The sequence below is a fragment of the Cervus elaphus genome, chromosome 3 (assembly GCF_910594005.1).
Source record: "Cervus elaphus chromosome 3, mCerEla1.1, whole genome shotgun sequence".
In the NCBI taxonomy this organism is placed as follows: domain Eukaryota; kingdom Metazoa; phylum Chordata; class Mammalia; order Artiodactyla; family Cervidae; genus Cervus; species Cervus elaphus.
Window position 1 is genome coordinate 25538521 of NC_057817.1, and position 27697 is coordinate 25566217.

The 27697-nt window shown below is 38.6% G+C and overlaps 1 protein-coding gene across 2 annotated transcripts; it reads left to right on the forward strand.

Moving 5' to 3' along the window:
• Positions 1 to 9203: 9203 nt before the first annotated feature.
• GTSF1 (gametocyte specific factor 1) lies at positions 9204 to 25321 on the forward strand. Of its 2 annotated transcripts, none has more exons than XM_043878358.1 (9): positions 9204 to 9292; positions 11381 to 11426; positions 15836 to 15936; positions 17706 to 17832; positions 18255 to 18338; positions 18799 to 18862; positions 20088 to 20182; positions 21626 to 21658; positions 23801 to 25321. In XM_043878358.1, the coding sequence occupies exons 2-8, from the start codon at positions 11411 to 11413 to the stop codon at positions 21640 to 21642; spliced, it is 504 nt and encodes a 167-aa protein (XP_043734293.1). In that variant the 5' UTR covers positions 9204 to 9292; positions 11381 to 11410; the 3' UTR covers positions 21643 to 21658; positions 23801 to 25321. The 2 variants fall into 2 exon arrangements, with proteins under 2 accessions (XP_043734293.1, XP_043734283.1); XM_043878348.1 differs by having other exon boundaries at positions 21640 to 21658.
• The last annotated feature ends 2376 nt before the right edge of the window (positions 25322 to 27697 follow it).

Genomic DNA, 27697 nt, shown 5'->3' on the forward strand with positions numbered 1-27697 from the left:
TTGAGAGTCCCTTGGACTGCAAGGAGATCCAACCAGTCCATCCCAAAGGAGATCAGTCCTGAGTGTTCATTGGAAGGACTGATGCTGAAGCTGAAACTCCAATACTTTGGACACCTGATGCGAAGAACTGACTCATTGGAAAAGACTCTGATGCTGGGAGGGATTGGGGGCAGGAGGAGAAGGGGACAACAGAGGATGAGATGGCTGGATGGCATCACCGACTTGATGGGTATGAGTTTGGGTAAACTGCGGGAGTTTGTGATGGACAGGGAGGCCTGACGTGCTGCAATTCATGGGGTCGCAAAGAGTCGGATACGACCGAGCAACTGAACTGAACTGAACTGACTGAACTTTAATCTCCTAGAACTGGTTATTTAAACTAATTCTGTAGTTCTAATTTCCAGTTAACTTTCCTCTTTTGGTCATATTTTACAATGACTCAAGAAACATAAAAAAGGAGACTGGATGATAAACATCCTAACAACCATAAGTCTTGGAGAAAACAGTAACTTATTTAACATCATAGTTTTAACATACATTAACACACACACACACACACACACACACACACACACACACAAAAATACATTAACATAGGTTTAACTAGTGGGCTTCCCCCATGGCTCAGCAGCAAAGAATCTGCCTGCAATGGAGAAACAAGGAGACACTGGTTCAACCCCTGGGTCAGGAAGGTCCCCTGAAAGAGGAAATGGCAACTCACTCCAGTATTCTTGCCTGGGAAATCCCATGGACAGGGGAGCCTGGTGGGCTACAGCCCGCGGGATCTCAAAAGAGTCAGACATAACTGATCAACTAAACAACAACAATAAAATTTTTAATTAATATTACTAACATTATATTCTAAACCTTCAAAGATTATTAGACAAGCTTTTCTTCTTTAAGAATAAACAAACCAGGGACTTCCCAGGCAGTCTAGTGGTTAAGACTCTGAGCTTCCACTGCAGTGAGCATGGGTTTGATCCCTGGTCAGGAACTAGGATGCCCGTGTGCCTCACAGCACAGCCACACACACAAAAAAAAACGTGTTTTCTCTTCAAAATCCTCCTTCCCTGACAACAGAATGCAGGGAAAGTCCTAATGGCTTTAAATCAGACTTTGCTGAAAGAGTTGTCTAGAACTCTATTTGAAATGCTATTAACACCCATCAAGCTTAGATCTTCCATAAAAACACTTATTATCAAACTGACACTATCTCAGTGTTTTCCTTCTACCCTTAGGTCAGAAAAACGGATGGAGAAGTTGTAGATTAAAAGAGCCAGCAGATGGAAGATTTATTAAGCTTTTTTTTTTTTAACTTTGGGGAAATCTTAACAGTCAAGTTTTAGATAACAACTCTTGCTGGCATTGCTGGCATCTTAACACGTTTTTAAGATGCCATGACTGAGCAACTGAACTGAACTAACATGTTTTTATTTATTTAAATAAAGAGTATTTTTCCTATGACAAGCTTCATTTGGTTTTTTATTCTTCCTTGTTTTCATATCCTCATTTTTCAACCAAAGGACTGGATGGCTGATTTGCCTATTTCTTTTAGCAGGGGAACTACAGTCACCAAGTGGTCCATAATGCTATTACATAGTTAGATTCTTTATCCCCAACTTTTTTCTCCTATCTCCAAGTCATTTACTATATGACCATCATATCAACCTTCTTCAATCACTTCTCCACATAACTCTTCCATACTTAAAGGATAGAGTTTTCATGACAAGCTGAGTTTGGAACTTGCCTCTAAAGCTACCTTTCTAACTCTTCAGAAGTCAGTTTACTTCCATGTTAAATCTGTTTTATTCTTTCTCACTCTGTTAAATTCAAAATGTAACTCCCTGGACCTCCCTGGTGGCCCAGTGATTAAGAATCCACTTGCCAATGCAGGGCACGCGGGTTCGATCCCCCAATCCGGGAAGATCCCACATGTCTCGGGGCAACTAAGCACATGTGCCACAACTACTGAGCCTGCACACCCTGGGACCTATGCTCCACAATAAGACAAGCCATCGCAATGAGAAGCCCATGCACCACAATGAAGAATAGCCCCCACTCACCACAACTAGAGAAAGCCCACGTACAGCAATGAAGACCCAGCACAGCCAAAAAGTAATAAAGTCAATAAAAAATTAAAATGTCACCCCTTGCCCTTCAACTATTCAAATCATTGTTCTAGCTTTTTTAAAGTCCAATTCTTAATCCTCACCTCATTTAAATCTTCCCTGTCTCCTACCTCAACCAAAACCACACCTTCATGAAGGAATAGAGAATCACATACTGGCTATACCGCTAGTCTAGTGCTGTTGTATCTAGGAGATACTCAAATACTTAGTGCTTTGCTGTTGTTCAGTCGCCCAGTCGTGTCTGACACTCTGTGACCCCATGGACTGCAGCACGCCAGGCCTACCCTGCGTGTCCCTCACCATCTCCCGAAGTTTGCCCAAATTTATGTCCATTGCTTTAGTGATGCCATCAGCCATCTCATCCTCTGACTCCCTCTTCTTCTGCCCTCAATTTTTCCCAGCATCAGGGACTTTTCCAATGAGTCAGCTGTTCTCATTGGATGACCAAAATACCGGAGTTTCAGTTTCAGCATCAGTCCTTCCAACAAGTATGAAGGGTTGATTTCCCTTAAGATTGACTGGTTTAATCTCCTTGCTGTCCAAAGGACTCTCAGGAGTCTTCTCCAGCACCACAGTTGGAAGGCATCAATTCTTCGGCACTCCACCTTCTTTACAGTCCAGGTACGTGAACGCTAGTAAGACCATAGCCTTGACCATACAGACCTTTGTCAGCAGAGTAATGTCTCTGCTTTTCAAGACACTGTCTAGGTTTGCCACAGCTTTCCTGCCAAGAAGCAAATGTCTTCTGATTTCATGGCTGCAGTCACTATCTGCAGTGATTTTGGAGCCCTTCAGTTTATAGCCCTTCACTTGGTGCTTAAACAGAACCAACACCCAATTTAAAACAAGCCAGAATTAGTTCCTCTTAAGATGTAATTTTTATTGCAGCCAGCTAATCCTTTTAAAACAATGAGTTTGGGATTTTGCTAGTTTACTGACTAGTTCAAGTAAATTTAGACATTCAATTAAAAGAAGTTTTAGTCAAATGAGTATTTTCTGCCCTTAGGAGTCTTATCCCTACGTATTTTCTAGATCTTTTTCAAATGATCTTTTTTTTCTTCAGTTAAAATAGAAGGGAGGACAAGTAGACACTTTTAGCATTTAGCACATTCCAGTATATTTTGTACAAAGTGAAGGGGTTGGGGGGGCTACTGACTTTCTCTCTGAGCTTTACACAATATAAACAAGATTTACTCTTGTCTCTTGACTAAGACCCTACATGTTTTGAATTTTTTAAATTATATTTTGGTATATTAACACCAGACCATATAAAAACAAAAGACTGTTCCCCAGGAAAATGGCCTTAAAAGATAAAATTCCTTTACCATATTTTAGGTATATGAAATCTCCTAAAAGACCATGCTGTCTTAAATGATTGTTGTTGTTTAGTCGCTCAGTCGTGTCCGACTCTTTGTGACCCCATGGTCTGTAGCACACCAGGCTGCCCTGTCCTTCATCATCTCCCGGAGCTTGCTCAAACTCATGTGCAATGAGTCAGAGATGCCATCCACCCATCTCGTCCTCTGTCGTCCCCTTCTCCTCCTGCCTTCAATCTTTCCCAGCATCAGGGTCTTTTCTGAGCCGGCTCTTCACATCAGGTGGTCTCAACTGGGGGACCACATAATTTTTCCTCCAAAATAGTATACTCTTGAAATTAAAACAGGGAACAATTTTCCTGAGATAACAACCAGAGAAACCAAGTCGACTACATTAGTCTAAAAGGATAAAACATCACTTATTAGGCAGTTGTGTCATTCAAAACATGGGTGCCAGATCTACTCAAATCTCACTTTTAAGAAGTTTGAGCCACTTGGAAGAAGGCACAATATAAGTTAATAAATACACCATTTGTTTGGCTTCTAACAAAACATTTGGTCAAACCTTCAAAAAAACCAAACTAAATTAAGGAAAAATACTTTTTAAAAAAGCAAAGTTTAAAAATAATTTCCTCAAAGCTTGCCTAGATTCTCCGAGGTCCTAACTATTCTCTCAAGCTCTCCTAACAGGTGGCTTACATCTCCATTTAACCTCCTTTCAGTCTGACTTATTACTATTAAGCTACAGTATGCTTTAGGAGAGGAATGATCTCACTATGTACTAGTTGTATGCCCACACAAAATCAAAGGTGATGAATGTGGAGAATCTATACTTTATACCCATGGTGGAATAAAGAGATTCAATACACTGGGCCAAATATTATATACTGAATAAATCAACTTTTCAAAATACTTGGTAATCAGGTTCACTCATTTTCACAGAAAAGTCCCATCAAGGCAATTTAAATTATGTAACAGCAATAAGGCTTTCTGGCTATAAAGTTTCTTCCCTAAAATCTGGTTCTAGGGTTTCTAATCTTATACTCACAGCATGAACTATGGGGAAAAAACTGTGAAGGCCCATTACTCACATCCTAGATAAGTACCAAAACATATCTCCTTGGTTCCACATCTTTATTCTTTTGTTGGCCCATACTTTATGGGCCTTTTTGTTCAGACTTTCCAAGCAGCTGTGATACAAAAGAGGGAAAGAAAAAAATCTCAAATATTTTAGTCCCTTCTTCCCACGGAGTCTCTTACCAGACAGATGATGTCTTACAGGTGCTGCAGGCCCTGACAAAGTATACCTGTGCTCTCAGGTCAAACAATCAAATGTCTACTAAGTTTGGCACACTATGTTAGGAATTACAGTGGCCATGAGGGAACAAGGTTGACAAATATAGTTAATATATGGCAACAGTTCTCAATCTTCAAAATCAAAATCACTTGGAGGGCTTTCTTTTTTATTTATTTACTTTTAATTGGAGGATAATTGCTTCACAATTATCCTTGTGTTAGGTTCTGCCATGCTGCTGCTGCTCAGTAGAGTCTTGACTCTTCGTGACCCCATGGACTGGGGCCCACCAGGCTCCTCTGTCCATGGAATCTTTCAGGCAAGAATACTGGAGTGAGTTGCCATTTCCTTCTTCACGGATCTTCCTGACCCAGGGCATCTCCTGCATTAACAGGTGGATTCTTTACCACTGTGCCATACGTCATACGTCAACAATAATCAGCCATAAGTATACATATGTTCCCTCCCTCTCGAACCTCCCTCCCACCTCCCACTTGGAGGGCTTATTAAAACAAAGATTGTAGGGCATCTCACCTCTAAGCTTCTGATTCAGTAAGTAGGTCTGTAGCAAGGCCCAAGAATTTGCGTTTTTCTCAAGTTCCTAAGTGATGCTAATCATGCTGGTCTGGAGACCACACTCTGAGAACAACTGGTATGACACAGTTTAAGTGCTGGGAGGAAAGGAGGGTATAAGAAAACATTAGCACTTAATCCCAGGCAGAAGTAAGGAAAAGGCTTCAAAAAGAAAATGACCCTCAGGTTTAAACATTGGACATTCCTTAAAATAACATCAGAAGAATAGTAGAATTGGAATTATAGAGCTGTTCCACTCAATACTAGCACTTTACATAATTTTTAGGTGAAATTTCTTCAGCATAATCTTGCTATTCTACCATCTTTTCAACAATCTTTTAAGAGGTTTCCATTTTCTTACCTACCTATTCATTACACAGTAAAGAATTCATTGCCAAAAGCAATGCTAACAATGGTTTACAAACTTTGACTTAAATTTACATCTCAGATGCCAGCATCAGAAAGGGCATAAGGGACTACTATCGCTTAAAAAAAAAAGTGAAGTTGCTCAGTCGTGTCCCACTCTTTGCGAGCCCATGGACTGTAGCCTGCCAAGCTCCTCCACCCACGGAATTTTCCAGGCAAGGAAGGATACTGGAGTGGACTGCCATTTCCTTCTCCAGGGAATCTTCTTGACCCAGAGATCAAACCCAGGTCTCCCACACTGCAGGCAGACTCTAACATCTAAACCACCAGGGAAGCACTGTTGCTGAGTCCTAGTGAAAGAAATTACTTAGAAGTCAAAGAAAAACACAGAAAACAGACTGCTCAGCAACTATTACAGCAATGTGGATTACACAATTATGTAATATTTATGTATTAGGACACAGAATGAATTTAAAGACAAAAAAAGTCGCGACTGGTTTTTCATTTATCCTGTATCATCGTGTGTTTGTAGAGAGGGGTGTTAGCTATTCTTTGCAAACTCTCATTAATGACTTTTTTAAACATAAATTTATTTTCAAGGGTTCCCTAGTGGGAACACCTCGCCCTGTTACTTTGCCTGAAAAATTGTAACCAGTCCCAACTTTTCACTCTCAACAGCAATACTTCCCAAAATCTACCCTCACTAATAATAACATCTATTATGTTCCCCCAGAGACCTCTTTTTGAAATATTTTGCAACTGCACTTCAATAATTTTCCTAAGTTACACACTTTACAACCAATCAGAAATCATTAATAGATGAGAAAAATAGGACTTAGTGGATAAAATTTAAGCTCAAAACAAAGAATTTAATGTTTTAGCTTTCTGATGGGCAAAAGTTTAAGTTTTATCAGGCTTTATGAAACACTGAAAATCTCTAAAGAATCTGAAGGAATAACTGGAACTCCAATCCTGAAAGCAGAGAAAAACTCACCTTGGAACAAAGTTGCTTTTTTTTTTAAATCATTGGCATACAGATCTGTCTACTCATTAGTTCAGTCTTTATTTTTAACTAATAATTCTAAAAATATAATTTATAATTTAGGGTTAAATGCACGCATATTCAGAGATAGAACCAGCATGGATCAGATTCAGTTTAGGGTATTAATCCCAGCTAGCCCTCAGAATGACCCCATGTAAATGCCTTGGGCTCGCTCTTTTTTTTTCTTTTCAAATATATTCAACCTGGCTGGAAAATCAGTCTGAAAGAAAACTCAGCAGGGATCTCAGATAAAGCAGGAACTTTCTGGGTTGGGAAGGAATGAAAAAAGCATTTAAGAAGAGAAAGACGTGTGGTGTATTTTTATTTTAATATCTCCACCACTGAAAGACATGTTTGGTTCTTTAGTTTGTTTAAAAGTTGGTGGGCTCATTTACTGGAGCTAAACGGAACAGCTTTATCAGTTGAGGATCCTGTCACCTTGACAAGATATTACTGAATGCAGTGAAGTCTGACTTTGGATTCTGGTTTGGTACCCACTACTCGTCCTCTCAAGCTCTTAGCTCTTCCTTCTCCAGAAATTTCAACCTGCAGGTATCTGAATGAAAAGAACAGATGGGTCACAGTAACAGGGTCAACAATTTCACCAGATTACTGAAGTTTAAACCCTGAAAAATCACATTTCACTTTAAATCACACCGGCCCTGCTAACTCTGCATGAATGATTTGGTAAATCCAGAGGTTTAGGATTTCGTAGATTATTTAAGATATCCCTAACAGTCTGAAACTGATTTGCAAAACAACAGCTTTTCTAAAATTGTTTGTGCTGAACTTGCAATGAAGCTTGTTCATTCTCAGCAATCATCTTTCAAGAAGCACTTTAGCAGCTTGCCCTCCTTCACAGAAATCATCCAGGCCACCCAGGTGAAAGAATAGCTTTTGTAAATTCAAAACAGTGCCTACCTCAGTGGTTCTCAATCCTGACTGCACATTAGAATCATCTGGGTAGCTTTTAAAACTAACTCTTTCTGATTAATTGGCCTGGGAAGGGGACAGTGACATGGTATGTTTCAAATCTCTTCAAATGGTTCTGAAGTGCAGACACCATTAAGAAGTCTTGATTCTACTTCCACCAATACTTTTATTTTTAGAATCTTAACATGAACCAAAGGCTGTGAAGCATACTCTCTTCAGCTCAAGGAATGATAATTTAAAAAATAAAAAAAACAGGACTTCCCTGGAGGTCCAGTGGTAAAGACTTCCAGCTTCAAATGCATGGGGCACAGGATCTATCCCTGGGCAGGGAACGAAGATATCACAAAAAAAGCAGCATGGACAGAACATATCGCAAAACAAGCAGCACGGACAGAAATAAAAATCCAATAATGTTTACATATTATTCATGTAAAAACGTCCCATGACCCTTTTCACTAAAGCCACATTTAGTTCATGCTGTTAGAATAAGTTCTCCTAAATAACATTTAGACTACATAAACCACTGAAATGGTCTAAAACCCCCAATATTTCAACACCCAAACTGACCATCCAGTCTGCCTCCTACCCTGAACAATACAAAAACTCGTCGTATCACACCTTTTACTTCTTGCTTTTAAAAAAATATTATTACCAGATCTACCTGTAGTATCAATTCTTTCCCTTTTTTTTTTTTTGTCTACAAATGCCACAAGTCCTTTTTCTCAAAGTCCTCCCCGGGTCACTTTGGGCCCCAGTGGTTTTCTTCTAAAGAATTCACGTTCTCAACCACTTTCTTAGCATCTGTTGTACTGCCATTTAATCTTTCATCCACTCTGGGGGCTGTTTTCCTAGCAACTTGAACACAAGAACCACCGATTACACTTTTTTTTTTCTTCTTGGTATCAGGGTTTCCAGAAAAAATGCTCACAATATATGTTTCGTTTTCTACTATCAATTTATAACTTCCTGGCCCTTTCTACTGCCAGCTCTCTCCTCAACTCAAAAATCTCCTTTAATGGAGATGACTAGGGCATCCATCCTACCGAGCATTCTCCGATAAACCATTATCGACTTTTGAACTTTGAAATTCTACCTACAAGGCGTGCTAAACAAAAACTACATTCCTGTCCTTAGTGGTTTGTTTTTTGGGGAACTGGGGGTGGGAGGAGAGGACTTCTTCTGTTTATCTCTTTTTCAATTTTCCTCTTCCCTCCCCTCAAAACCTAAATTCTTTCTCTCTGGACAACTTACACTAACATGGCTTCCTTCTCACCAGTTACCAGTTGACACCTAAGGTGTCCCATCCCCTCCTCGAGCGCTATCTCTCAGCGCTCATTCTAGTTTCTAAGATGGCCCCCACAGAGGCCGGGAAGGCAGCGCGAGTTCCACCCACGCAAAGCCACGGTCATTCCCGGGCCGCAGGACCACCTCCCGAGAGGGGATGGGGGGAAGCCAAGGAGCGAGTGCCAAGAAGGCAGTCAGCGGAGCGGCCCCCACCACCACGCTCCCTGACGCCCAGCCCTGCGTCACAGGAAGTGGGGGCCCCACCCCCTAACGTCAGGGGCCGGAAGGGAGCGTTGCTGGGGCACGGGTGTGAGCGAAGGCGACCGTGAGGAGAGGAGAGCGTGTCTCCGCTGAGGTAGGAAAGACGCCCAGGTCCTGGCTTGGGGACCTCCAAAAATCTCACCGTGGACTGGGATACTTTCACCTTCTAGTATATTCCCTTTTCTGCCCGTCTGGTGGGTCCTCCGCAAAGGTGTTTAGGCAACCGGTGGGTCTGCCACCGCTTCGACCCGTCGAGGGCCTCCCTGGCTTCCTTAGTTTTTTAAGTTAGGCACCTTCTCCACTTTCTCCTATGTAGTCCCATTGTTTAAATAGACTCTTGGCTTTTGTTTAAAGGAGGAAAAATGTTGGTTTTACTGAGACCCCAGCTCGGTTAAGTGTAACCCGTTGCTTCAGACTACAACCCAGCTCGCAAGCTTGACTGCTGAGTGCCCGTTTTACCGCCGTCTAGCACCCCACTTCAGTACTCTTGCCTGGAAAATCCCATGGACGGAGGAGCCTGGTGGGCTGCAGTCCATGGGGTCGCTAAGAGTCGGACAGGACTGAGCGACTTCACTTTCATTTTTCACTTTAATGCATTAGAGACGGAAATGGTAACCCACTCCAGTATTCTTGCCTGGAGAATCCCAGGGGTGGGGGAGCCTGGTGGGCTGCCGTCTATGGGGTCGCACAGTGTCGGACACGACTGAAGCGACTTAGCAGAAGCAGCAGTGCTAGGAAAAACATGAAGACGTAATAACAGTTTGATAATGATAAGGTACTTAGATGGACAGGGCTGAATGAGGAGGCTGTAGTTTCCAGTGCCCTTAATCTACTGTAATTTAGTCTTTTTGCCCCCAGAGGATAGGGGAGCTTCCTGCAAGTTGCTGAATCTGGCACCGATAGCATCTTTAAATGCCTTAAAATCAAGGAACATAGTGTTTGGCTCTTGCAATTCTCTTTTTATTTTTTGTTGAAAAAGTATAGAGTAACTATGTATAACATATCAAAAGGAAGGTCAAAATTTCTTAACCCAGACATGAAAATTATTTTTTCATGGCAGTTTCACCAGTGATTGTCATTTACAAATGGGCTCTGCAGCAAATTACTAAACGAGTTCCAGCTGATCACTTGTATGTCCTATCATAGGTTCCAAGACCGCTTATGTCATAGAATGGGGGGAAGGGGTGTGGAATTGTATGAGGAGAGCTGGCTCTAGGGGCAATAACTGTAAGTCTAACCAGTTTTAAGTTTCCTATGGGGATGATTTTATATAAATTTAGTCTATTTTGTAATGATAAGTTTGTTTAATCACAGAGCTCAGTAGAGGAGAATCAGGTGGAAGAGGATTCAAACTAAAAATATTGTCTTTTAATCTTCCATATTTCTGTTACAGACTTGTTCTTTTGTGATTCTGTCAACTATAAAATGGACAGTTCTTGAGTGCTAACATTCAGAAGTGTTTCCTCAGTGCACAGAGGGAATGAGTATTACCTGGAGAAATTTAAATAACCTAGTCTGTCTGGTTTTGCATAGGGTGGGGTGTAGGTAATAAAGCACCACTGGGAAAATTGTGATACTTCCTAATCATGTTTAAGAAAAATCATAGAAATAGTAAACTGGAGTGTCTCTGGGCATACTGAATGGGTTGACTGTACAGTCTGACATAGGCTTCCAGCGTTCCCAAGTCCCCAGGGGCAGGAGTAAGCAAGACTGGCAGCTCGATCATCCTGTATTTTTGAGGACTTCAGAGCTTTAAAATAGTACCCTATTCTTTGTTTATCCTGCAGTTTAAATAACATTCTTGTGGGCTTGAGTTGCTCCTTCTAATGTTAAATAGCATCAAAAGATGTGACAAACTCTAAATAGTGACAGGGTGTTGTAATGGCACTTAAAATTGATTGACATCCTCTCACCTGAATACGGTTTAAGTAGTAGTCATGTTTAGTTTTTCTTAACTGTGAGCCCTGGAATTTGTTCTAAGAGTGTGAGTTAGGCAATGATAAAATGATTCAAAGTAGTAAAGAATGCCTTAAAGGGGAGAAGCTAATAGGAAGAGGGAGGTGCAATAAGGGTTTTTTATATTAACTTGGGTGACCTCACTTCTAGTTTGATTCCACTTCTTAGGGCTCCTTTTGGTACGTTTTATTTCTGATTTCCTGATCCAGTTTTTTCTTTCCCCCAGCACTTTGGATTTGGCTCCTTAAATCCCAACATGGAAGAAACTTACAGTAAGTACTTCTTACTGCTTTTAGAAAATAAGTTACTTAACATGTAGTTTTCTCTCTGACAAGACTTTTAATGTGTTGAGAAAGATTCACTTTTTCGCTAAACTGCTGGGAAGAAAAAATGAGACTGTTTTTGTAATGCAGAGAAATGTCCAAATTTGAAATAGGACCCTTGAAATTTAAATTTAAAAGTCCGAGAAGTCATCAAGCTTTGAGAAAGCTGTATTTGGGACTCCTGTGTTAAACTATATTTTTATTTATTAAGTGAAGAATTTTCATTCTTTAGGACTTCAGTTTCTCTTGTTAGTGACACAGGGATGGTAACCCCTGGTTTCTATTCTGTGGGATATATGGTATACCTAATGTTGATGTGCATTGAGTTTTTAGGATTAAAGAAATCCTAGGGAGAATTCTTATTTCTCTATCGATCCAGTAATCTCAATGGCCCAGCAAATCAAATGGGAGCCGGGAGAGCTAGGATCATACAAGGGTAGAACGAGAGAGACCTGAGGAGCCATTTCATTCAACACTAGGATTTTAACAGCTGAGAAACAGAGCCTGGGTTAACTGATCTGCCCCCTGGTTACACTGTTGGGGACAGAGTCAGAACCGGAGCCTTGTGTGTTGTTTATATGTCGTGCCCTACTTTATACCACTAGGCAGTATGGTTTCTAGACCCTGACCAAGTTTGAGGAACATCTGAGTGGATGAAACTTGTCAACAAGGCCACCTTTGTTTCCTACTTTGCTATTTTGTTCAGAATCTCTAAGTTCTAACTGAAAGATATTTTAGTTCCATTCTGCCTTCAAGGAAGAGTCCAATAGAACCTTTATCACCAACATGTAGAAACTACATGGAAACAGTCTTTATTAAATATCTACTATAGCATGCAGAAGAATCACCTAGGATACTTGTTAAGACACAGGTTTCTGGAGCCCTCCCCCCAAATTTTTGATTCAGAAGGTCTGGGACTCAATTTGCATTTCTAACACGCTCCCAGGTGGTAATGCTAATCTGAGGACCATACTTTGAGCATAATGGATCTAGAAGTCTGATTCTACTTGATCTTCCTTAGGGCTCCCTCCTTCACTTCCTTAATTTTTCTAAAAATATATTAATTAAAATCTGAGATTTCCGTGTGAGATAGATATGAGAGATTTATATTTATTCTTGGAAGCTTACTACTCTATTAAATTAGAAAGCATCATCTCCCCTTTATGTCTCTTTACTTTATCCAGTGGTGATTTTTTTATTAGAAAAATATCACTTGGTTCTTGTAATTATTGCTACATAGCACAGACTTTTTAAATCAGATGTTTGTTAAAGAAAGAAGAAAATGGTTGATTTTACTGTTTATTTATTTTTAAGTTTGTGACTAAGTAAATTTAATAAAATATATTGACTTATAAAGAATCAACTCCTTTAAGCATAGCATTTTTTTCTGTTTATCTGTTGGTAAAGTTTCATTGTTTTAAGATTTTAAAAAGAACCTGAGAGTATGTTAGAAATGTATAATCTCAGGCCTCATCTCAAACGTGCTGAATGCAGAATCTACAGCCCTCAAGTGATTTAACACCAGGAATCAAGTTAAAGTGAGAAATACTGTTTAGAATGTACTTGACCTTTCCCCCCAACTGATCTAAACTCTGATAGATTCCTGAAGATCTCCAGCTTCTGTCTTCATGCAGTACCTCTTAGCTGATTATACTCTTGTCACGTCTGGTTCCTCATTTCTGTGAAGTTTCTTCCATTTTCTCACCATGGGTTCTGAGCCCTATCCAAGTGTGAGGAATATCTGAGTCTGTGCTTTTGGAGGAAGCTTGTCCATGAGGCCTACTTTGTTTTCCAAATTAAGTTATATTCCCCAAAAAGTCACTCAAGATTTTTGCTGATCTCTAACAATCTAGAGAGGTGGGATGGGGTGGGAGGTGAGAGGGAGGGGACATATGTATACCTGTGGCTGATTCATGTTGCTGTATGGCAGAAACCAACACAATATTGTAAAGCAATTATCTCCAATTCAAAAGAAATTTAAAAATTTCTATATGTTAAAAAACAGGTAAACCAATTTAAGGGACATTCTAAAAAAATTTTTCGCTGAGGAGTTCAATAGTATTTGTTACAACTTTAAATTCATACAATACTTTGTGCAGTACTCTTAGGTATCTGCCCAAGAAAAATACTCATACAGTGCACAGATAAGTATATATTAGATTGCTATCCACAGCATTTATATAATAATAAAAACTAGAAACAAATGTATCAGTAAGGGAACTGATTAAGAATCTGTGCTACATCCATATGCAGCAGGGAAATGTTTCTTATATTTCACTGATAGAGAAGGAGCTGTTAGGTTTTGTTTTGTTTTTTTTTTTTTAAGAAAAATAAAATAGTTACAGGAAATCTTGTCACATGCTACACTATGGATAAACTTTGAGGACGTTGTGGTAATTTAAATAAATTAATCACAAAAAGGCCACATGCCATATGATTTCACTTGTATGAAATATCTAGAATAGTCAAACTCATAGAAACAAAAAGTAGAATAATGACTGCCAGAGGTTTCAGGGAGGAGGCAATGGGAGTTATTTAATGGGTATAGAGTTTGTTTTGCAAGGTGAAAATTTCTAGAGATTGTCTAGATTCACAATAATGTGAATATACTTAACACCAATAAACTATACACTTTTAAATAGTTAAGGTGATGAATTTTATGTTATTTGTATTATTACCATTAAAATTTTTAAATTAAACATGAAAATTTTTTTAATAAAAGACCTGTTTAGAGCAGACCTGTCATCAGAGACCAAAAAGTAAAGCATTTTAGTAGGAAGCTATCATTAACTGTGATGTATGCCACTGTATGGGCAGTAAAATGTGTATGAATCATAAAGTATGTCCAGTCTGTCAGCTACTGACATGGCCTATCATTTGCTTGTGATGAAATGGATTAAATGGAGGGAAACTAACAAGAATTTCATCTGTATACTTTTCCTGTGTATCCTGAGGCTTTAGAAATGTGAAAAGATCACTGCTCAGGATGAGCCTGGTTGGCATAATAAGCCTGCTTGTCCTTTAAGACTTTTCATTCCTATTCATTCTGTCCTTCAAGTCACCTTTCTGGCTCATTTGCATCACAGTCATGGTTAGCAATTTATCCCATGTTTACCACTCTTCCAGGGACACTGTTTCAATTCCTGCGGATTCTGATTTTCATAGCAGTCTCTTGGTTTATAAGCTTCTTATCAAATGTGAATTGTTTATCTTATTTCACTTTTATTATTGCCTTCAGTGGTGGCAACAGCATTTTATTAGATTGTGTCTTGTCCTCATAATATATTCAAAATGTACTTAACTGTTTAATTTCTCTTCTTTTACCAAGATTCTTAAAATTTGGGGCTCAGCCTGGACATTTTACAGAACCTGAGAGTAGTTTTACACGTTATGAGAAACTTCTCTAGTTTCTATTTAAACTATTGAAATGGAGCCTGAAAGTATAGTCTTCTAAGAGTACTTTTAAATTGCACAATATAGATTAGGGGTTGGCTTTCTCACAGTAGCCCCATATGTCTGCAGTTGTCTTAAACTTAGGAGGTTCTGTTTTTGCAGTTTATTCTACTTTTTATATGGCCAATTTCATGATCATCAGATTAAAAAATTCTTTTTTTTCTCATTGTGTTCCAAAATATGAAATTTTGGAACTTTTACCAATTTGGTAAAGGTATTGGTCTCATTAACTATATTCACTGACTAGGAGCTATTTTGAGAAGTACATTAAATCAGGCAGACAAAAAAATAAATCTATCAATGATATTTCCTAAGCTTCCATAGAACATATAACTGATACAGAACAGTGCTTACCAACTTTTTTCATGTCATGGCAAACTAGTAAATAGGGATGCTGGTGTAGGGGGTTAACTACCCTCAGCTTGCCCTAAGACTAGTTGGGAAATAGGGGGCACTTGTGCAGTGGACTCCCACATCAGTATATCAATACATTGTCCGTTCCAACTTTCAGTATACTGCCTGGAAGTTTTGGTTGAACTAGCTAGAGAAAAGAATGACCCTGAATTAGCACTTTCAGAAAAGGAAAAGACATATCATTTAATTTTTTGTTATAATAAGGATTACCAGCAATAAAAACAACAGTATTTATGTACAACCAAACGTGAACTTTGACCCCATCCCATGAATGCTTGTTTTGCTGGACTTAATGAAGATTCAATAACACAGTTTTATCTTACACTCTCAAATGTTTTTAGTCACCCTTTAAAAAAAAAAATCTTTCAAGTTGTTGTTAGGCCGTCTTGTTCAGTTCTTACAGATGCTGTTGAAAAATCCATGTGCCAGGGATGCTGAAATGTTGCAAGGGCCTGTTAAGCTTTGTACTTACCATGTTTTCTCTCTTTCAGTCGATACTCTGGACCCTGAAAAGCTGTTACAATGCCCCTATGATAAAAACCACCAGATCAGGGCCTGCAGGTTTCCTTATCACCTTATCAAGTGCAGAAAGGTACGATATTATTTTCTCAATTTGCCCAGTGATGGCCTCCTGAGTTCTTTTAAAAAGCCAGATTTTATAAATATCAAATAATTTTAGCATATATGTTTTAATTAAATGCCAGAATTGCTTTGGGTTAAATGCCAACATTTATAGATAAGAATTTCTTTCTTCCTTGGGGGTGTAAGTTTTTTCTCGTTTTGGTTTTTCCCCCAGCTAGTGACATAGCACCCTTAAACAGTTTCTCTCCAGTCTTCTTACCCGCTGTGAAACAGAGGAAACACTAATTTTTACTAGTGATCAGAAATCATTCTTGCCTTGTAAACTTGATGTCCTGATAAGGATTGAGTACTGTAATACACTTATTTCTGATTTTTTTGTTTGTTTGTTTAGAAATGTTAGAGAAGTTGAACAGCTAGAGGTTAACCCAAGAAAAGATTATTCATAAAAATAACTATTTCTCCAAGTTTCAACAGTAAACATCTTTGAGGGGAGGGGAAAAAAAAAAACAGCTCAAAGAGTGTTTTCCTTCTGGTTACCTTTTGTAGATTTAGTTGATGTAAGCTAATTTAATGCTGATATATTAATTGAGGCAGTTTGAAAGGGTGGTTAGAATAGAAATGTCAGATACAGAGGCCAAAGTTCTGCCAGGATTAATGCTTGGAAAACAATGTAGGTATTTAATCCAAACCTGCATACAGTTCACATATGCATTAACATTCATCAAAGGATGTTTCTCTTGCAGTCCTGGAGACGTGATTATAATGCCATTGTTGATTATTTCTCAGCTCCTTTCAATCTCTAGAGCAAGAATTCCTTGAGGTTGAACATAGACATTACAGACCAGCAGATACCACCACAACTTCCTCCTCTAGGCTCTCAGACATGTCCCAAGGAGAAAGATTGGGAAAGGGAGCCAAGTGGTAAAAAGACATCATCATTAACTCCCCTCTCCTAATGCTCTTAATCTTCAGCCACAAAACCTTTGCATTAGAATGCCCACTATCCCTTTAAAAAATCATGGAGATACCTGCCCTCACAGTTTTCTCCATCTTCTATTTTTTTGCACCCTTCTCCCCACTTTACATTATTTTTACTTTTTTGAGTATCATTTGTGATATATCTTTTGCTTCTCCTAATTTCTTAATTGCTGGTAAACTTAACGTAGGATTTGGGTTCTATTAAACACTTTGTTTTGTTTTCTTGTTTTGTATTAAAATAAGGAACTTGGTCAACAGAGCTCCCTATCATCTGGACTTATCCTTAGTGAAATAGCTGAAATAAAGGACAAATTGTTCAGAGCCTCATTTCAGGCATCATTACTTTCAATAAGTGTTCCTGTGTTAATCTGAAAAATCACTGGCTTTGCCTCTTCTGCAGCTCCCTTCCCACAGCTGTTTTCCTGCACTCTTGTACTGCAGTAGCGGGGTGCTACTGCAGACAAAGTGTGTTTTAGTGTTGCTGTTCATCCTGAATATCCGCTTTCAAAGACATCCAGAGAGCTGTGCCGTTACAGGCTGTGCCTCCAGACTCGCATGACCCTGAGAAGTAAACAGGGAGAAGATAGAATTCAAATACCCAATCCTAAATTCACTGTTTACTTCCTTATAAACCACTTTAACCCCAATATCTGTGTTGTCAGTCTTTATAATCATAACAAAGAGGTAATGTCTCTGCGATCTTTATAGGTGATAAATAATTCTCCCTTAATGTTCTGCTTAGTGTACCTATCACAGTTCCACCACAAGTTTACTGACAAACCCCTTTAATTTTTTTCCCAGAATCATCCTGATGTCGCAAACAAACTGGCGACTTGTCCCTTCAATGCTCGCCATCAGGTTCCTCGGGCTGAAATCAGTCATCATATCTCGAGCTGTGATGACAAAAGCTGTATTGAGCAGGATGTAGGTAAGACTGACTAGCTAAGATGTTTCAGTACTGGAGGTTAGCTCCCTCAAACTTACATGATGCTACATTATCACCTTGATTTTTGGCTTTCATCATTTCAGAAAAACAATACTTTTCTGCCTTTGAGATTTTTAATCTTAGCAGCAAAAGATTGTCAGGTTATGTGTACCAGACTTCTTTCCCTTCTGAACAACCTGATTCATTTTACTAACACCTCGTTTAAAAATAAAAATTCTTTTATTACCGTAAATACAGCTTCTCGTTCTTTTCTTCTGTCAGAAAGGACATAAGACCTGTTTAGCTTTCATCCTATCCCATTTTTCAGAAACAAAGACCCTGCAACCTTTTAAGCCACTAACCCCTTTAAACATCATAACTTGGCAGTGTCTCCTTCTTAAGTCAGAATCTCTATTGTCTTGCAGTCAACCAAACCAGGAACCTTGGACAGGAGACTCTGGCTGAGAGCACGTGGCAGTGCCCTCCCTGTGATGAAGACTGGGATAAAGGTGAAGGGCCTCTGCATCTGTTTCCTCACAATGTCGAAATCTTGAGTCGTGTGCTTTAGCTAGAAGGAAGGTTTTCCTTTTTTATGAACATACCATGTTGTTCAGAATGCCTTATTATTCTTATTGAGCCCCAGTACAAACACATTTGTATCTCTGTGCAGACACGTGGAACAGCCTTTCCCACTTGATTGGAAAAGAACACTACTTACATCTGTTTTTTTCATAAATTGTGTTATACCATCTGTGTTTGGTTGTTACTAGGCACGTTTATTATTATTTATGTCGTTTGTGTTTATATCCTTCAGTTAAATTCTTGCTACTGTGTCTCTTAGGGTACTTGACCAGTTTTTAGTTGCTTCTCTGAACTTAAGTTTATTATTTCTCATCTTACAAATTCGACTAGCATGAATTGGTGTTTTACCTAATAGCACCACAAACTGTGTTTTGTTTCCTTTGGCAGATTTGTGGGAAGAGACCAGCACCCCCTTTGTCTGGGGCACAGCCAGCTACTGTGGCAACAATAGGTAAATGAAAAGATCTCATTCCCACCACTTCCTCCCAGAATCAAAGTGCTCTGTTACCAATAGTAGGCTCCAAAGCATGTATTGACCTCTTTCCTCAATGATGTTACTTGGTGGTAATTTGTCTAGATATAGTTTTGGTGGGTTTTTTCTATTTATTCCTTGAGTCATAAAAAGGTCACATGCTTTGCATTAATTCCTGTGGGAACACAAAAATACTAGCTTGTCGTCTAGCACAGGAGACAGTGGCGCCAGCCATTCTTATGTCTAAGCTAGAGTTTTTGCTAAGTTCCTGTTATTTTAATGCTTTGAAAAACTTATGTAGCTGTACTGTATGTGTTATTTTTGCTCTGGATAACTAGTGTCTAAGGAAAAAGTAATCTTAAAAGTTCCTGATTTTAGACTGGACAATCCCTAATACCAATTGGGTAGGGAAAAAAACTCATCTCTCCTTCCCCACTGATTTTGTATCTAATTTAAATCTCTTAAGATTTTTCGTTACCACTTGATCTTCAAACCTTTTAAGATCATGTTCTGAATTCCCTGGTAGTCCAGTAGTTAGAACTCCACACTTTCACTGCCAAGGGTGCAGGTTCTATCCCTGGCTGGGGAACTAAGATCCCATAAGCCATATAGTGTGGCCAAAAAGATCATATTTCAAACCCAAATGAGAGCATTTCCAGATTAGAAAATGAAAGTATTAGATAGTAGACTTCATTTTTTCCTCAAATAGAATACTTAACCAATTTTTATTTTTTAGCTCCTAAAGTCAGTTATTGTAAGTGTACAGTTACTGTGCTTTATGTATGCATTGAGATAGAAAAACTTAAAGATGAATTCCGTTGGTACAGTTTTAATTTTATCTCAATTCTGTGAGATTTGTTGCCTTTAGTTTGGTTGTCTTGGCATTTTTTATCTCGTATGTATATTGAGTGAGTTGATGAGCCTGTCATACAATTGAACAGTAGATGGCATTGCTGTTTATCTCAATTTCTAGAAAATGAAAATGGTTAAACCCATCTTAATGCCTGTACAGAACAGTGAGCTTTCCAGAGAAGTGGTAATCATTCTAATTGCAAGAATGTTTTGATGGAAATGTGTTTACATTTCAGCATGTAGGTGATTGTTTTTCCCAAAATTACAAAAAACACATTTTGATTGTTTTATGTGTGCCTGCCTAAAGAATGCAAATATGCCAGCATACTCAAATTCATCTCTCCTTTTGCAGCCCTGCAAGCAACATAGTTATGGAACATAAGAGTAACCTGGCTTCAGGCATGCGCGTTCCCAAGTCTCTGCCATATGTTCTGCCATGGAAAAACAGTAAGTGAAAGAGTGGCAAAATGCTTTTACTGTGTGTTGTGCTAAATAAATACAGTTGGTCTTAATTATTCAAGGACATGTTCAGTCTGAATACCGAATACCCTGCACCCAATGACCCTGAGAGTGAGTGCCTCCTCAGATTTTGCATCTTAAGCACCTCACTCACTTCACCCCTAGTCCTAACCCTGGTTAGTAACAGGCATGTACAAGATCACAGAAGCCTAAAGAATATTTTCAAGACAGGGTGATGGAGAAAGAAAGGGCAACCCACTCCAGTATTCTTGCCGAGGAAATCCCATGAACAGAGGAGCTTGGGGTCACACACATCTTAGCAACAGAGCAGGCATGCATCCTAGTGAGCTTCCCGGTAGAAAGCTCTACTCTGTGTGCTCTCATCAGTATTCTTGTCTGCTCTTCAGAACGCTATAATTATAAACAAGGAATGTTTTGGTAATTAAAATTTTTTAATTATAAAATACATACTAATTGCACAAAAAATTGTTTGCATTGCTGGTAGTTGGCAGATCTGGACCCTGAATGAGTCGCTTAACTCCCAAGACCAGAATTATCCCCTGGTTTCCTTTTCCTGTCTTTTTAGTTCTCTTTGTTTCCTGCCCACTCCCACCTCCCTCATACCATTTCTCTACCCCCATCTCAAGCCTTTGGTTTCAGCTATGAAATGCCTCCTTCAATTGTGAATCACTGATGGCTTAAAAAATAACATTTTTGCAAATAAAACTCAAACCGAGAAAGAAAAAAGGGTGACCACTGGCATCGGATTCCATGGATAAATTTGGGACCAATAAAAAGACTATCTATTTTAGCTAGGAGGAAATCATCCCTGATTTTTAAAGCATAATATCAATAGGGAACTGGGATTAGAAATTGGATTGCAAGGGCCTGAAAGGTAATGGGTAAAGACAAAATGAAAGTAATGTTATAAGAACCAGCATACGAATGGTATTCAGATGTCTTCCCAAGGCTTCAGAGACAATGCTGAGTAAACAGGTCTGAAATTCATGTCATACCACCCTAGTAAAGAAATTCCCATATATTGGTACACCCAACATACTGTCATTTTTATTTAATACAAACTTCCTTTTCCTAATGTTGCCCCCAAATTCAGATTTCCTTGATTTCAGTCTTTGTTGTTGTTTGAGCTAATTTTTAGGTGGCTACAGGATCCCCTTTAAAACATTTCCCTTTGGATAGTTGCATTTCCCCCAAAATGAGATTACCTAATCGTATGCCATAAGTCTTGATAGGTAGAAGACTATTTTCTTTTTCCATGCTGAGTAGAATCCTGTCCCTAACTTTAAATTCTACTTTATTATATAATTCCATATACACCAGGAATAAATCATTTGTGTTTAGTAAGACTAGGGGGTGGAGTGAATTTCAATTGACATGGTGTATTTATTTTGAAATATTTCTATTCCATAGATGGAAATGCACAGTAACTGAATATTTCATCAAGTAAGTGTTTCGGTTTTATTTCACAATTTTTTCAGACGGTAGCAAGATTTAACTGGACGTAAAGCAATTTGGGTCCAATTTTCTTTCAGATTATGGTACCGAATTAAAGCTTTGTGTGTGTCTTTCGTTTTTTAAGTATATAGACTCTCTCATGGCTTTACATGCTAATGAATAAACATTTACTAGTTAAATTAGAATTCTGTTACATACCAAGTTGCTCTCCCTAACGTTAGTGCACATTGCCTTTTCCTTTTTTTTTTTAATCAAAGTTGCATTCTAGATCTATCATGCCTTTTTAATGGACTGAGATTAATCAGACAGCTGTGCTTCACTGCTTTGCAATTCTTTCCCTGTGCAGTACAATTTAACACTCATCAAAAAATTCATACTTTTTAACTAGCATTTTAAAGTTTTGGGTCTCTAAAAGTCTGTAGATCTTATTGCACTGTAGATCTTATCTGAATATTTGATTTAGCAGAACCTCACAAAATCTATATAACAAGACCAAAATCTTTTAGTTTTCACAGATGAAGCCCTTCTTTGAGATCACCCTATGTACCCACAGCAGAGCCAGGTTTGATGCTTCAAATGGCTGCCTTGGCTGAGGTTGACCGGCCACATGGCTTCTGGCAAAAGAGGAATATTATTGGGCTGGGAATGGGATAATCCCCACAGTCTTGAGGTAGTAGGCCTTCAGTGAACATTCAGTGAATGGATGAGTAGCTGGCTTGTCGCCTTGCAGCCCATTCACTTTTCTGAACAGTGAAGCAGATGGATCTTCTGAGAGCTCGGGTTTGTTCTGTACCAAAACTGATGTTTCTTCTGGTTAGAAACAAAAGATATGCTAGAAGCAAACACCCCTTAGCTGAGAACAATAATATTTATCAGTTGCTTCTAGGGACCGGCCATTTTTCTTGGTAGGTTCTGACATCAAATTATTAAATATATCTGGAAGCCAGAAAATTGGATTTGGTCCCAGAAGGGAAAGAGACACAACTGCACTGGAGTGCATCAAAAAAGCACACACAGCCCTGGGTAGATGGAGAACTTTGAATCCTTCTCTGGCACACTGCTTAAAATGTTTGGTGTTTATCCAGTATGGATAGCTACCTATCCAATGGCTACTCCACGGTGAAAGCCTAGGAGAAACTATCACTTAAGACTAAACACTTTTCTGCTTTGGAAAAGTGATAAACTCATTACACACTGATAATTTTTTTATATGTGTTACCACAGAGGAATAAGGGGAAAAATTTAGGTAAGAATCCTTAAATAGCCACAGATCTTCTTATCCTCTTAGTTAAAAATAAAGCATCATTTTTTGAACACCTGTTGCAGAATTCTCTTCTTGGATAGACACACACACACACACACACACACAGAGGGAAGGCATGACTTGTTCTCTTAAGGAACTTGAGTAAGCAGAAAATTTTTTTTATTGCACATACATGAAAAGGGTTCGTTCACCTTGCACTTAAATGTTTTATCCCATTTATGTTTTTAATCAACAATATTTTACGAGATAAGTGCCTCAGAAGCAGGTAATACCATGTTCATTTTTGTTTCCCTAATATGCATTGTGGGCTTCCCTGATAGCTCAGCTGGTCCTGGGTTGGGAAGGATCCCCTGGAGAAGGGAAAGGCTACCCACTCCAGTATTCTAGCCTGGAGAATTCCATGGACTGTATAGTCCGTGGGTTCGCAAAGAGTCAGGCAGAACTGAGTGACTTTACTTTCAGTGTGCATCGTAACAGCTCAAAAAATATTACTGAATTAATGAGTATATGAAAAGAGAAAAAAATAATTTAATTGGAATTAACCCAGAATTGTCTGGAGAAGTCAGTTGCCTGGATGGTCAATTCTGATTTTCTCCTCACCCATGATAACTGTTGATACAAGGACTGTATATTGATCTCTGTATAGAATGTTTTTAAATCAGTTAACAAGTTTCTGTATGATTCGTGTTACTAAAGAGCTAAGGGTCAGAAGGTACTTGGTGTTCTGCCCTTAACAACAGATTCTTCCAGCAGACCAAGAGACTTTAATTGGGCTATAGTTGTGTGGCCTATTGTCAGATGTAGTTGGTGCTTTTGTCATTGAAAGAAACTAAGAACTCTTATTTTTTTTTCTTGTTTCTTTACAGATGCCAAACCCTGGAAGACTCTTCTTCCTGCTGTAGTGGGTTCTTCATTTTTTTTTTCTCCTAATCTAATTATAGAAAGATAAACTGTCTGTGACTTTCAAACTGACAAGTACCTTTTTTTTTCCTTCCCCCCTTTGAGTCCTTACTCATTTGATGCAAGAAAAAAACGCTCATGCTCAGAAGAAATGTTTCAAGTAAACCATCATTGTAGATAGCTTGATAATTTGGTTAAGTGCCTGCAGCCCCAAGATCAGAATTCATATCCTGTTCTGCATTAATGAAACAGAATCATCTAAAGTTACCTTAAAGGATCCAGCTAAAGCAGGCAAGAAATTTGGATTGGAAAAAGTAACTGTGTGTTTGTGTTCTCTGACTCACATGAACCAAATTCCTTCTAGCATTTAAAGGAATGGACCTTTTCTATTAGTGCATCTGTTTGCTGAGTCTTTGATGTTGATAGCATTTATATATAGAAATATACCCCATTCTTATTTAGAATCCTTAGGACATCTTGTTCCCTAAACTTTTCTAACTTAGGATAGGTTTCTTTTCTCTCTTTTCTCTTTCCCACATTCCAGCTAGAAATTGTGCTAGCTGTCAAGATAGATGTGGATTATGTAGGAGTGAAGATTAGAATGAAGAGGAGGAACCAGTGTACATGTGGAGAAGAGATAGGCTTTCCACCTGTGTGTGAAATTTGATTAAGCTCAAAGCTGAAATGTGTCAAGGCACTGGGACGTGTGTGTAAAAAGTTAGATTTCTGAAATACCCAAGGCTCTGGCTATCCTAGCATCTTGTTGGCCCTCAAAAGGAGACTTCTTAATCTCCCAGGCTAGTTCTTTATTTGGTTGGTTGTTTTTAGATTTGGTGTGGTTTGAGTTTAAAACTGTCTGGCATGGGAAGGGATTTGCGATCTGATATAGATCGCAAATAGATAAGGACTCAAAGGAAGCATACTGACAAGTAATTCCAAAAGTGATCCCTTGAGCATTGTTTGTAGGGGAAATGGGCTCTTATGGAATGCTTCTTCCACAAGTTTCGTGCAAAACAAGATTCTCTCCTAATGAAGCAAAGCTATCTGTTTATTTAGTTCCAACTTCTATAGACAGATTCAAGATAAGCCCTAATACAATAGAGTTTCTGCTGCTACTGGTATAAATAACTGAATAAGTAAACTATTTCTTCTGGAGAGGGTGGTGTGGTGTATTAAGGAGGAGGAAAAAACACCCATCATGCCCCTAATTCTGGTCACTTATGTTTGTCAGTCAACAGCTCACAACAGTTTAACTTTATTTAAAAATAGTTTTAACTGGAAAATACAAAACCCTTTTGATTTCATTTATTTGGGTGATGACAACGCAAACTGTCTATACTACACTTGAAACCCAGAACTCCTACCAAGTTTAGGAAAAACAGAAGTATGAGTCTTATTGCAAAGAATTAGCTACTTGAGTACAACTCAAAGAAGGGATTAAATAGAAAAGAGTTACTTTGTGTTTTTTAAATATCTAGAGAGGCAAATTAGGCTAGCATCTATCATTCATGAAAAACCTTACATTGTTATTTTACAAGGACACCTCTTTGCTCACCAGTTCTAGAACTTAACCAGCAATACATCTGACCTGTCCACGTGTGAATAACACTCACTATAGGCAAGCACTTGCCTATATTAATTTTGTTAGCTCACAAAATAGACCACCCCATTGTCTCTTTAGTAAACTAATGATTAAAGCAGCCAGTTTGCTTAGGATTTTTGGGGGGCCTAGGATTCACTAGTCTGGATTTAGTTTGCTGGAGATTTTGGACATTCCCAAAAACTAGAGCAAAGAAGTGCCTTGAATTCTACTGTCAGAAGTTGAGAGGAGAAGCTTACTTATTTTTGAGACCTTTTTCAGAGGCTACCTTCTGTTTGGAATATGAATAGTGGAAAGTAAACAGTTGAACATTCAGTGAAGGTTTAATTTAATTTCAGTGAAGGTCAAGTGTTATGGTTAAAGGTTAAATGTAGACATGTTTCAGAAGCTTACCTTAGCCTTTGAGTTCTGCATTTTGATCTTATCCAGGAAGGAGAACATTTGCTTTCAGGAAGGTTGCCTTTCTCTGTGGGTATTCTAGAAGTGCCACTGTGATTTGCAAATGTCCTTACCAGGAATAAACAAATGTAGGTAGTAGATGATGCTTAGCTCTCCTAATAGCTGTACTTGAGGTAAACAAGGAGAGTATTTGGGTTCAATTTCAAATAGCGCTCTGCAGTCCCCTTTCATTGGTGAGACAGAACAGTAGCTGCTTGTGTTAGCCTCTTACACCTATCCTGGCATTCTAAGAGTCCTTTATTGTACTTTTCACAATTCATATTACACTTCAAGGTAGACAAAAACTAAAGGGATGATATTATACTTCTTATTACCATTTTTAAAGAGGCAGGTTATAAAAATCCAGGTGATTTGTATACTATGTTTTAAATGATTGAAGCAGGACTGTCCTTGGGGAGAAGATACCTCTTAGAAAATACATTTTCTTATACCAGTTCAATGGGTAGAATAAGGAAAATGACTTCAATTCCATGAGAAAATTACTATAGTTACTGTTCATTCTTTTGACCACTGTCTTCCTGGTACTGCTCAGGTTCAGAACATACTCACATCCTACTTTATAGGCGTGGCCTCTTCAAAAGCCACTGAAAACACATGAGCCTGTTACCTTGTACCAGCAGTCTCAGCTGGCTCTTACTCCAGCCATACTGAAGTCTGGAAAACACAGACCTGTGTATGGGGTGGGGGCGTGAGCATTTATTTGCCCTTTACACAGCAATTCCACTGCCTGGTCCAGTTTACTTAACTCTGATCAACTTGGTAACTGGTATGACAAATATAAAATCTCAGGTTGTTTACACCTAGAAGAAGATCAGCATCCTGGAGAAAAGCCATATGGTCAGCAGATTTGCATTTGTGTTTACCTTATTTAAAGGCAGTTTTTTGTGAAACTAAAAGAGGGAGCACTTTTGATGAACATTAAAAAGACATTCAGTTGTTTTACTTTATTCTACCTACATATACACATATATATGGAAGAAATAAATCTATGTTGTATTAAAAACTATTACATATGAACCCAACCATGCCTCTTAATTTTTATTAAAATACTTGTCACTGAAATAAAGTATACTTCCCTAGCTCATCTGTTTCTGTCCTGTTTCCTCAGGCTTGAGTTTCAGGATTTCATTGGACAGGGTTAGGGGCTTAAATTATTTAGCTCATTGTGTTGGTTTTCTCTAGAGTAGAACTTTATAGCAGAGATGCAAATTGAAAGTGATGGAAAGTCTCGATCTTTAGAAGTTCCATTGAGATATCCTTTTGTCGAATTGGAGATTTCAACAGAAGAGTCAGTGTTTTAGCTTTATAAAGCCTCGAAAAACAAACATTGATAAGATTCTACTAGGTGTGTGGGTTTGATATCCACCTGTCATACCTCATATACTCAGAACTGGAGGGGAGTTCAGAGAGCACGGATCTAAAGCTTCATCTTACCTGTAAAGAAATAGGCCCTGTACCAATGTGGAACACGACGTATTTTTTTTAGGAAGAAGAAGGATAAACACAAAATCCAAGATAGTTGTTATCTCCAGGGGAGAAGTCAGAAGGATGGGATCAGGAAAAAACACAGTACTGGTCAGTTTAATTGGGTTTTGGATTTCCCAGTGTTAACTATGCTTCATACGTGTGTATTAAACAGTGTAATTTTAAAACATCTAAGAATAATTGCTAAAATCATTGCAGAAGGCTTACTGTAAGCAAGGCACTGTTCTTACTTAACATTTTGAATATTTTTAACCAAGGGTAGGGGAAATAAAGGCCCTGAAAATTTTCTGTTTGCCTAGAATACCAAGCTTGTTAATAG